Source organism: Phasianus colchicus, chromosome Z, assembly GCF_987193195.1.
Source record: "Phasianus colchicus chromosome Z, bPhaCol1.hap1.1, whole genome shotgun sequence".
In the NCBI taxonomy this organism is placed as follows: domain Eukaryota; kingdom Metazoa; phylum Chordata; class Aves; order Galliformes; family Phasianidae; genus Phasianus; species Phasianus colchicus.
Window position 1 is genome coordinate 81,374,068 of NC_143476.1, and position 12,277 is coordinate 81,386,344.

The following is a 12,277-nucleotide window of genomic DNA, read 5'->3' on the forward strand; positions in this document are numbered from 1 at the left end:
TTGTTTGTGTTTTGGCTTTTCTGGCTTTGTGGTATGGCTTGTTCTAAGCAATTACAGAAGGGGAAGTGTGAGTACTAGCTGTATGTTAAACAGCCAGTTAACTTCCAATTACCTAATTTGTCATTCTCTTGAAAGAGAATGACATTTTCAGTTTCATTTCATAATAGCAGCAGGTACCTTCTTTTTGCAAACACTGACATGGTGTTTTGGTAAAACTAATGGGCTTCTCATCATAGAATCATAGAATGACTTGGGTTGGAAGGGACCTCTGGGATCATCAACTTCTAACCCCCCACTACAGGCAGGGTTACCAACGGTTAGATTAAGTACCAGAGCAGATTGCCCAGGGCCCCATCTAACCTGGCCTAAAACACCTCCAGGTATGCATTCATGTTATACTTATGTTATGTTTTTCTTCAACCAGATCCTGGGTCCTTCTCAGCAGGGCTGCTCTCAAGGAGTTCTTCCAGTTTGTATACACATCTGGGGTTACCTCAAACCAAGTGGAAAACCTTGCAGTTTGCTTTTTTGAACCTTGTTAGTTTCACAAAGGCACACTTTTCAAGTTGATCGAGTTCCCTCTTGATGGCATTCCTTCCTTCTGCTGTATCAACTGCACCCCTCAGCTTGGTGTCATCAGCAAACTTGCTCAGGTTACACTCAGTTGGGATGTGTACCCTGTGCCAGGTGTGCTGCAGTCATAGTGCAGCAGTCACTGGGTTCACAGTGTTCTGTCCCTTCTCCTCCAGAGATGGTGGCAGTGCAGTCCCAAGCACACAAAATTCCACCATACATTCCATTAGCTTGCAATCCGAGAGCATGCACAGGGATAGCATCTGAATTCATTTTAGAGTGTTTGGTCCCCCTGCTCTGGCTTTGGTATTGTCCCTACTGGCACTAGAATGCTCACAGTGAAGAACAGTGAAGAACAGAGATGCAGTGCATGCTGACAGAATTGTTATGCTGCTCCTTTCTTATCCGTGTTGCATTTCCTTTGCCTAATTCAGGGAAATGCAGAACCTTGTAAGCCATCATCCCCAGGAGACAGAAGAGATTCAGGTCCTGGTTTAGCGTAATTACTGTTGGCTCATTTATCTGAATGAGCAACCTGGGAGGAAGGCAGCATATGCACATCTTCCTCTTCCAGATGACTCACATCTCCGTCTTAGTTCTGCATTCACTACCTCATCCAACAATACTTTGGTGCAGGACTCCATGAACAAAGCCACCTTGGAGATTTTTCAGCCATTCTTCAAGCTGTTCCCCCAAATCCATGACAGAGAGCTGCAAGAAACAGATTACTGTGTGCAAGGGAGGTGGCCACCCATACCAGTGCCCATGAGCAGCCATGGTCCAGGTCAGTTCTTGTGGGGCCACAGCTCTGCCAGAGGCACATGAGTAGACATTGGGCTTCCCAGCATCCTGCCTGGAGGCTGGCAGAAGGGATGTTTAAAGTTCCTGATGAACTTAGAAGCCTCTTGCTCCTATAAGACAGTGGGCTAGTCCAAAAATGAGCAAGCTAGCAGAAAGCAGAAGTCATCAAAGAAAACCGTGCATTTACAGAATTAGTTTATGTATTCGTACGTTGTGGATTTTACCCTGTAAGTACCAATAGATTATAGTGCTTTTATACAACAACAGAAGTAGCAAGCTGCAATGATTCTGCTTGCTTGAAGAGCAGCAGACACTCAAGCAGATGCTTTTCTTCTAGCCATTTGCACACAATCTCTGCAGTCCCAAGACCAGAGGAGTGAATGTTTAGGTTCACAGGTGTTCCCCCGGGGGCTGTACTTATGGCCCAGGTCAGGCTACTCCTGCCCACATTGAACCTTCCCAGCAGGGAAAGCACCAGGTGCTGTGAGGTTGGGGTTTGCACTGCTGGAAGCTCACTTTGCAGAATGCTGGGCAGTCTATACAGAGGAAAGGAGTAGGGCTGTCCTGTAGGAGCTAAGGGTGCTTTTACCTCTTCATGGCGCTGAGGGGCGCATTCCCTGCAAGCAGCCACAATCCAGGTGTGCACCAGTGATTCCAGACAAGCGGTGCTGCCCATAGATGCCTGTGGAATGGGCTGGAGCTGGTATTGGAGGCCCCTTCTCCCTGCTGCAGACTATGCCCTGGTGCTGCAGAGATGAGACGCAGTGTGCCAAGCTGCAGAGTCTGCTGCTTCAAAACCCAGGCAGGGCACCAGTGGAAAGAGCCGTGACACAGCCTGGGCTTGTGTGCTGTGGTGGCTGTGCCATGGCCATGCTCCTCGGAGCAGCCAGGCACAGGTTAATGCCAGGACACTCTGCAGCTGAGGTCCTGGGTGGTAGCACTGAACCAGCAAGGAGAGGGACTGGGAAGAGGAGGCACAGAAGGGTGCTGGGTGCACAGAGCTGCACATTGACCCTTTCAGGACTACAAGCCCAAGCTGGGAAATCATGTAGGGCATACTCTGATTTGGAGAGGAACACAATGCAAGTCACATTAGCCAAAGCATGTGAAGAAGAGAGTCTCACTTCCATATCCTCCAGCAGGTTTAAAACCACTGCAGGTGTCATGCAGCCCTGTCTGGTACTGCAGGGCTTCCAGGATCCGCTGCAAGCCCCACTGCTTCCCCCACACTGCAGCCTCTCAGCTGGCACCCAGCTCTGCAACATCTGCACAGCTGTGCCAAGCCAAACTGCTCAGCACAGCACTGCTGCTTTAGGAGCTAAAACCCAGAGGAGCTATTTCTAGGGCTGAGGGCAGCCCAGACCTCTGTGTTTTGAGCCTTCCTTCCCTAGAACTCTCCAGCTGGAAGGGGCTCAGCAGAGAAGGTTTTATCTTTGTCTCTTCCTTATGGTTTTGTTAGGAAAATGCAGCTTAATCCAGCGCTCTTCTTGCTTCCCAGCCTTTTTTTTTCAGGGATACAAAAGCAGACAAACACTTTTGGACAGGGCTTTGGCACATGGACGGCACTTGGTGCTAGATGAACACTCGGGCTGCCAGCACAGCCACCACTGGGGGGCGCTTTAGTTCAGCTCGAAGGGCAGAGCAGCCACGTGGCAGCAGAGCCCGCGGCCGGACACAGCTGGCTGGGTGCTGCTCGCCTCCGAGGGCGGCCAGAGGCAGGCGCCATCCCGCAGCCCTGCTCCTAGCAGCAGAGCTCCTGGAAGTGATGAGGTCAGTGAGCTGTGCCTGTTTCCAATCTTCAGCTGCTGGTAGGAGGCCCCATTACCAACCGTCTGAGCATTTCAGGCTGGTGGAAAATGTAAGGGGAGGGCCAGCACCAGGAACCTGGACAGAGCAGCATTTGAGGTTTTTAAATCATGGACTGAAAAATTGATGACTGTGTAAATATCTGTGTTAAACTCATCAAACAGCGGCCTGCCAGAGCAGCCAAAGGCTTGTACACCGTGATGTGTTGCCTTAAGATGCTTCAGGAATGACACGCTGTATCACAGACATACTATACTCTCCTGAAGCCAACGCTGGGACAGGACTTGGCATTTTCAGGACTAAATGCACAAACCTGAACCACTTGTACAAAGGGGCAAATCTCATGTCAGTGAGATGCTGTTCCACAATCCCATCACTGAGTTTGTGAGATAGAGGCTGCCATTTCTCTTAGAAAACCTTCTGTCCCATGGTATCACAGCACAGGAGAACATGGCCCTTTACAGGTATCTGACAAAGTGCTCCACTTGCCAGACAGTCTGCAGCAGGAGCTTTCTGCAGCACATCTTGAACCTCTTTAAATAGGGGAAACTTACTAACACAGCTTTGAATTCCTTTTAGCTGCAGTTCACCATGGCATGTAATTCTAAGAATGGTATTAACAATCATTTTCATAAAAAGAGAGTTGTTATTGTCCAGAAAAGAAAACAAAAAGTATGGTTACAGTCTGTGTTTAGTATCTCTTACTTATTTCCAGATGGATTCAAATAGGCAGATGTAAGAAATTTGGGACATTCATTTCTATGAGGTGTTTTGCTAGGGGCTGGCTCGAGCTCACAAGTTTAACTGCTGACCCACATTTAGAGAACAAGACCATTGAAAGTTTCAAGGTAATCAAACTCTGGATCTGTTGCTTGACATTAAATGCAGTGCACTTTTACTGCTCTGTGCGGCAGATCAAAACCAGAGCACACAGAGGATTTAAGCCACTGATCTGGCTTCAAACCTTGCACCAGTTCATATTTGTTCGGAAAATAGTACTCAGTTTTATGCCTGTGTCTGCAGAATTTGTGCTGGGTTACATCATGTCTGTCTATGCCGTTGCTTTGTGCCTCACACACAGCTCCTCCAGGACCCTTCCTACCCGTTTCTTCCACACCCTGCACAATGGCCTGCAGTGCAGCTGCTGGGCTGCCAGCAGTGGCAAACAGCTGAAAGCACCAGAGGCTGCTCCCGCTCCAGGCCCTGCCCCACAGCGGGAGGTGTGACCTTACTAATCCATCAGCAATCAGCAATTAAATCATTAATATACAATGTGAAATGACTCAAATCTGGCCTGCCAGGTGATCTCACTGTACTTATTCTGTACAGCAGTCTCACTTTCAGCACTCTTGTTCAAAAGAAATACACTACTAAGAAGCTTAGAGAAATTTTGTACACAGTCAAAAGAGCTACTTGACCCTCAGGATACTGCAAAACATGGTGCAATTCCTGCCATTTATGTGGCTTGCCCTGAGACAAAAAGACATAATTAGCAAGTTAGTTACTGAAAAAACTTATTTTTCCAATAAAGCTTGAGTGAGAGATGATAAAAAGAGTATCAGTCAATCCTGATATGTACAGAGAAGTTCACATACACAGATATGCATGTGCACACCCATACAGACATGCCCACAAATACATTTCCACTGTAGTTCCGTGTACTGAGCGAAGCGCCAAGTGATAAAGGAGAGATGGGGGGCCTCACCCACCTCTGACACTTGTCTAAGGTCTTTTTAAACCCATGATTCTGTGAATGAGTCCAGTGTTGAATGGGAGAACTGTATTAGTTAAGCAGGATATGAATGTGAGAGAGAACTCTGAGCCTATCAATCCAACACAAGGCACAATCTGCCAAACTGGTTGCACAGGGTTTGGAGTGGATTCTGTTCCACCAAACAGCTTAGAGTTAATTGCAAAGTTGCAAATTCAAGGGGCACATCTGATAGTTATTTAAACATAGAATATAGGACACATTTGTACTACAGTAAAGCAGTGACTGTAGCAAGATTTCCCTCAATAAAAAAAAGTAGCTGAAGTCATAAAAAGAACCAGGATGAAAAAACTGGAAATAGTTTATTTGCTGCATAAGGAAAGTTTTTGTAAATTACATATAAAGAAACTTGCTATGCTGTAGTGTATAATTTTCAGTATTCCACAAAGATAATTGTAATAAATATACAAACCAAAACACGGTAGAAGACTAAATCCATCAGGCAACCTACAAAATGGTTCACCAGGTTTTATACTTTGCAGCAGTAGCATGCTTAAAATTTTGTTGTTCATTCTGAAGTGCTGCAGCAAAATTCTTTTCACATTTCTTCGGAGAATTTTCAAAACCGCCTAACTAGAAAATACTGTCCAAAATAAGCAGGCACTAGTTAAACCACCCAAGGAAAGTAACACCAATGTCTAACTGATGCAAAGGCATGTTTTGTTTGTTAATTTGTTTTAAAAATCCAATTTAGTTTTGCCAGGGTTAGGAATTATCTGATATAAGTACACTATGAGTCCAGCCAGCCTCTGGCACTGCTGGCTCTTGTCCTGTTATGTCTCTATATTAACTTCATACAGCTCTGGAGATTTCTCTAGTAGAGATGCATCCACTAGCAGGGAGAAAACAAATACCACAGTGAAGCTGCAAGATCGGTCAAATGGTTATACCCTCAAGTGCAGTGTGTGCTTAGAAAATGTTTTCTTAATTTCGTACTAAACTACACTGGGCATTTTTATTTGACTTCTAAATCTGAAAGTGCTGACATTCTTGATACCCCTGGCCTCTAGAAACAAAATACAGGGATTTTTGATGTCTTCTGGAGTTCTCTACCTATCATTTCTATACTTGTTGACACATCAGGCTGAACTGCATTTGACACCTCACTGCTCTGGACCACACTGACAGACACGTCTATTATTCTGTACAGATGTTGTTCGAACTGAGAACACTTCTCTGTGCTTTGCTGTTATTGAATACTTGGGGGTATAAAAAGAAATTCTAATACACGATTACCTAAAAATATTTGTTAATAAGCTTAATGCAAATATCACGTAGAAAAAATGGTTTAGTTATTAAAAAAAATTAACTAGAGGGCCAATAAAAATAGACTGAAGAGAAGATCTTTACAAAAGTGAGGTTAGGAAGTATGAGGCATTAACATTCACTGTAAACATCCTGTGTTCACTAGAATCCCTTGTCTAAAGCATATGTTCTGATTTTGTTCCTGAGCTTCATGGCCAACACTTGCATAGATAGCTAAACCTATTATAATTAGTTGCTTGTACAGACAACTTCAATAAACTACTTATTTTATCTTTTGAAATAGTTTAAGTTCAAATAAATTGTTTATTCAGGGAAATCATGAAGCATGGTAGGATTTTTATGTACTCAGTGCATTGGATGGGTTGGGACAGCCACATTATGGTGTGCTAATCTTAAATAAAATTAGGTTTCTAAGTAGAGCTGTTGGATGTTCCGGCTCACCATAAAGATCTACTTCTACTCACTGCTGCAAGGCTCACTTCTGCTCTGCCAGAGACTGCATGTGGCAAAATGTCTGGAATCTAAGTGCTGCACCATCAAGCAATTAAAATATCCCCATTAACAAGATGCAGCTTATACACAGTGCAGGAGTCCTTATGGAGAATTTCACCATTTTCCAGGTGACAAGAGTGCTTGCCTCCAGATTAACCTCCCTCTTGGAGGAAGCTAAAAAGTACTTTCAGAGTAAACATGACATGGAGTGGCCTAAGTCTGAAGAACATACTTGCATTTTGGATATGAAAAGCAGGCATGTGTTTAGTTGCTGCTAAAGCAGATGCACATGGAAAGTAGTAGAAACAAACAAATCCACCTCACAAACAACACAACAACAAAAAAGCAGCAAATTGCCAATTTTAAATCTTACGTTAAGGCAAATCTAGATAAACACCCATAAAGTATTAATAGAAATGGGGAGATTTGCTTTTTTGTTTACTTTTTCTGTGATTGGCTTTTACACATTGATAAAATTTGTTTAAGCACCTTCTGGACATCTTCATCCATTTGACCCTAGACAAGGGAAGAAAGAAGAAAAGATGATTGAATTAAAATATTTCTTGATTTTTAAAATGATTTGCAAACTATTTCTAAGGTAGAGTAATTACGTCAATTTCCCAAAAGACAGCAGTGATACATTTGTGCTTAATCAGTCAGATGTTTGGGGCAGTATGTCTTTAATATAGCCTGCAATGTTCTTAATAGTTCTGCAGCAGAAACATCTGCCATTAAAATACCAGCACTGTATAACCAGTAACACATAGCCTTACCTGCACAGCATAGAGAAGATGCATCCTGTAAACTGACACTGTTTCCTGATGTTGTTTCTTCGTTTCCTAGAAAATAGTTAAGCAGAAAGTCACAGAGCATTTAGAACTGCTGAATTCAGAAATCCCCACCCAGATGTATGGAGCTCTGCAAAAGATATGAGTAATCATCTAACGCATGCATGGAAAACCATATGAAAGACACTTCTAGCTGCCTCAAACAACATTTGCTGGGAAACAATCCACAGAAATGCTGTAATCATACCCGCCTCATATCGTACCAACCAAAAAGTTGCTAAGATGATATCAGTGGTAAGAACCACTGATGTAAAGGTGTGAAATAAGATCATACTCTGTTTATAAGTTTATCAGAAAACAAAGCAGAGAAAAGATGACAATACTCTGACAAACCAACCCTTGGCTGCAATGGAGCTTTTCCTAATGTCAGTAACCCTTTTGTCAGCAAATGCCTTCTTGGGGAAAGAGACATTTCCAAATGTCTTAATCCATTAAATTCTGTGTTAACTACTATACATTTAAACAGGGAAATCCAACCTTCTTTGTCATGATCAGACTGCCATATACCAGAAGCAGTCTTTCTAAATAAATGTTTGTACAGATGCTGTTGGGAAAGCCAGTGTAAGAGAAGGGACGAATGCTTCTGTCCTGTTTTAAATCCTATCCACTGCCCTAACACAATGTACATCTGCACTTCACAGTACTTTCCTGGCCTTTGAGCAACAGGAAATGAAGGCTCTTTACAGACTTGACTGGAATAAGAGACACCCACAGTTTGATATGTTTTTAGTGAGAAGATACCTATTAGCTACCTACCTAATTATTTCTCCCCACTGCAAGGGATTTTTTTCTTTTCTTTCTGGACTATGTGCATGTTAATTCCTCCATCTGCCTGACTTTCTTCCTGAAAAGCCAGAAATACCTTCTTCTCATCTCATCTAAAGTGAATGATTATGCTGCTTTCGACAGGCAAGCTCTTGAAAATAGCCGTAACCTGACTTAGAAGACTGGGCCTTGCATGCATGAACAAGTACAATCTTAAAACTCTCTATGCATTTCAGAATTTCAGAAAATAAACTGTTCTCCCTTATAAACACATGGTCTTGCTTGATTTGAAGCTTCACACCTTCAAGGGCTATTTTCTTCCAAAAAAGTCAAACTTATTTTAGCTTAAAAACAAAAACAGTAAGATTTCAGCTTATAATAAATGATCTTGAGAAAAAGTAAAACTCTAATCCACAGCATGTTGGCCATATTTTTCACAAATCAGAATCTCAACAGCAGATCTGATCATTACTTTGTATTACGAGTACAGGCACTTTCCTCCATTACTGATCTGAAGAAATATATACAGGAAAATAGTTTTCTTTAATTAGATTAATTTTGAAGAACAATTCATAAGTGACCTGCAGAATTTTAAGTGTTTCAGAGCATTGTAAAATCTCTGGATGAAAACTCTTTCTTGTAGTCGTTGTGCTACATTTTAAGTAAGGCACAATTAAGAATGGTGTGCACATCTACAGAGAACTGAGAGTGACAGTGGGTTTGTGAATTATTACACTTACAGTCAGTTGGTTTTGCAGCTGTTTCACTTGTTGTTGTAATGCTTCCAGCTGCTGACTTTGTCTTTTGGGGGCACTGGTTGAGTAGGAAAGCTGAGAAAGGCTGTTCAAAGCTTCTTTTAATTTGCTGACTTCCTTGGACATTTCATTTATCTAGAAAGGTGAAAAATGGGTTTTCATTAAATGCCAGAATGCATACTATATTCTCATTAATCTTATTCTTTGGGATATTTGGGACTTAAACTGAAAGAGCTGGGGAAAGGTGAAAACTCAGTGGAAAGCAGAGACACTGCATAAGCAATGAATTATAACACTTCTCTAGCTCACTCTCAGCAGTCATTCAAAATGTATTAATTAATGTATTAATTAATCTGAACAATATTTACAAAGGCTATATTTACAACCTTAGCAGATGTGGCTTCTAAACACAAGACAGCAACATACAAACAGGCTATTCACAACTTGCAAAACACATAACTTTTCATAAATAAATGTTTACAGATACAGTTGTTGCACAAGAAAAACAGTCATCATGTTGATAGAACCTGATACAAGTCAGGATACAGTAAACTTAAAATGGTTAATTTCTGCTGTTTTTTGTTATCTTCTGTTTCCCTATCTCCTGGGGAGCCTTTTTCTGCTGTACATTACACTTCTTTGACTTCAGTTACATGAACACTGCGAACCTAATCTGAACAGAAGTTAAAAGACATGAATTGAAATATGTGCACCTCTACAGGGATGGAAGATAACTATAAAATCAAATATGTCAAAGAAAAACTCCTTTGGCTAAGATTTGAGGGACAGTACTGTCACAGTAGAGATTCTTTCTTTACTCTGTGACCCCTGACACAATACACGGTTTATGGTAACCCATGACCCATCTGGTATTTTGTAGTATGGATTCATGTACTACTTTGCTGCATCAATCACTAACCTTTTTATCTTTATCCTCTTCTAGCTTTGATGAGCTTTCAGAGTATCTTTTCATTTCAAGAAGATCTTCTTGAGCTTGATGATACTTTTGATGAAGACCACTGACCTCACGTTCCTTTGCTTCAAGCAGATTATGCATACCTTCTTTCTCTTCTTTCAAATGCAAAACTTCATTTCTCAGTTGCATAACATCTAAGGACACATTTTCCTTCTCTTTGATTACATCCTTCAGTTTTGATGACAAAATACTAACTTCACCTTCTAATGAAGATTGGAGTTTTTCATATGCAGCCCTGGGTACCATTGCTTCATTAATTGCAGCTTTTTCTTCTAATAATTCCTTCTGTAGATTTCTTACTTCACTTTCCTTGTTGGTAAGTAATTCTTTGAGCTCATTTATTTCTTCTTCCATTTCCTTTACAGTACTTTTAAGTGCATTCATCACCTGCTGGTGTTCAGCAATTGGCAATGAGTTTTGTTTCTGAGTGTCTAACAGCTGCTTTAGTTCTTCTGCTTCATCTAATACTTTTGTGTACTGGGATTTCATTTCTAATAACTCATTCTCTGCTTTGTATTTCAAAGAATTTGTTACCTGCATCAGCTTCTCATGTTCATCTCTAGGTATGTAGTCCACAGCTATATCATCTAGAGTTTTTCTCTTCCTATAATCTTCAAGCTCTGCTTGTGCTTCTTTGTACAACTGGGACAATTCACTAAGTTGTCTGTTGAGCTCATCTATCATTCTGTGCATTGCATCTTTCATTTCTCCGGATTCAGTACTAGACTCTAAATGTGTCTGATTTGTCAGCTTGTCCTGTAGCCTTTTAATTTCCTCTTGTCCTTCTTTGTACCTCTCAATCAACAGTGCCTTCTCCTGATTAATGTTATCAATAACTGAACAGTATGAATTCTTTAATTCCTCACATTCTTCCACAGACAGTTTGCTTGTAACACTCTGCTCTCTTTCTTCAAACTTCTTCTGTAGTTCTCTCACTTTCTCTTTTTGTCTTTCACTTTCCTCCAGGGCTCTCTTCAGTTCTTGCCTAAGCATCTCAACTTCTTCACATGTAACCTTCAACTTACTCATCTCGGAACAAGTTTCTTCACTTTCAGAGGAAACAAGACCCAGTTTCACTTGCTTTTGTACATTTAAAACCTCTTTCACCGATTCCTCATTCTTGTTTTGAGTTTCTTGGATTTTCAGGTTAGGATCAGAGCCATTTTCGGAGATGTGTGCGTTATTCAAATGATCTGCTTCTGGGACTCTAGACTGGACCTGAGCTTCTAAGTGCTTTGTTTTGGTTTCAGAATTCTCTAATTTCCTTTGTGCATCCTTTAATTCTTCCTGGAGGTACTTTGTTTTTATTTCACTGGGGCTTGTCAACTTTTCTTGAGACTGGGTGGCATTTATAGTAGACTTCAGCTCCTGAGCTGAGAACTCGCTTTGTCTATCTGCAGTTTGATCAAACTCTTTTTGGGTTGAATGATAAGAATCTATGGTAGAATCCACTTCTTTAGGTGCTCTTTCCTGTGCAAAAATAAATCCAAACAAATGCATGATTAGAACAAATACATGGTGCTCTTTTTGTTTTCCCTTTTTTATAATAGAGTATGCAAGAAATTCTTGCCACATCCTACAGAGATGGGTAATTAAAACTCAACAGAAGCAATCTGCAGGAGAACTCAAAATCCAGGTGGTCCCATTTTATCATCTACAGTGAGGGATGGCAAAGGCTGTAACTACCAGCCTGTTCTGAAAGTCTGTACTGATCTCAATAAACTAATAATCACAGCTACACAAATTAAAATTCTGCTAACACAATTCTTATCAGTATATTTTAGAATGCAATTATTGTAGTAAACAAAGGTAAAAATGAGAATATCAAAATAATAATTTTAATCCTTCCAGAACAGAGCACTTCCATTACCTTACCACAACAAGATCTTTTTATCTTCACAGTACATCTCTTTAAATTGGTAAGGAGCACTTTGTTCTGCTCAAAAATTAGCAAAGCATTAGAGCAGCAAAGAATACCCTACCTGTAATTTGTCCTGTAATTCCTTATTGTGTAATGTCAAAGAAGCAATTTTTGCTTGCATCAGCATAAGTAGATCTTGCTGTTCAGTTTCAGAACTCACATCCAACAAACTGTCAGCACCTTTGAAGGAAAAAAAAAAAAAGATCAAAACTTTTAAAAGCTGAACTGATCCCAGAGATAGATAGTTATTCTGCATTTCAAATTAAACAGTTTGTTTCCATGACCATTAAGTGCAGTGAACAA

At 41.1% G+C, this 12,277-nt stretch overlaps 1 protein-coding gene across 4 annotated transcripts in view; it reads right to left on the bottom strand.

Annotated features, from left to right (window-relative positions):
• Positions 1–5,233: 5,233 nt before the first annotated feature.
• The window catches only part of RAI14 (retinoic acid induced 14), a 94,885-nt gene continuing 87,841 nt past the window's right edge, over positions 5,234–12,277 (bottom strand). For all 4 annotated transcript variants that reach the window (XM_031608423.2, XM_031608422.2, XM_031608419.2 and 1 more), the window contains 5 exons: positions 12,036–12,154; positions 9,997–11,523; positions 9,063–9,212; positions 7,483–7,548; positions 5,234–7,225 (listed from right to left, as the gene is read on the bottom strand). In XM_031608423.2, the coding sequence (XP_031464283.2) occupies positions 7,148–7,225; positions 7,483–7,548; positions 9,063–9,212; positions 9,997–11,523; positions 12,036–12,154 (1,940 nt within the window). In that variant the 3' untranslated portion in view covers positions 5,234–7,147. The remainder of the gene's footprint in view (positions 7,226–7,482; positions 7,549–9,062; positions 9,213–9,996; positions 11,524–12,035; positions 12,155–12,277) is intronic.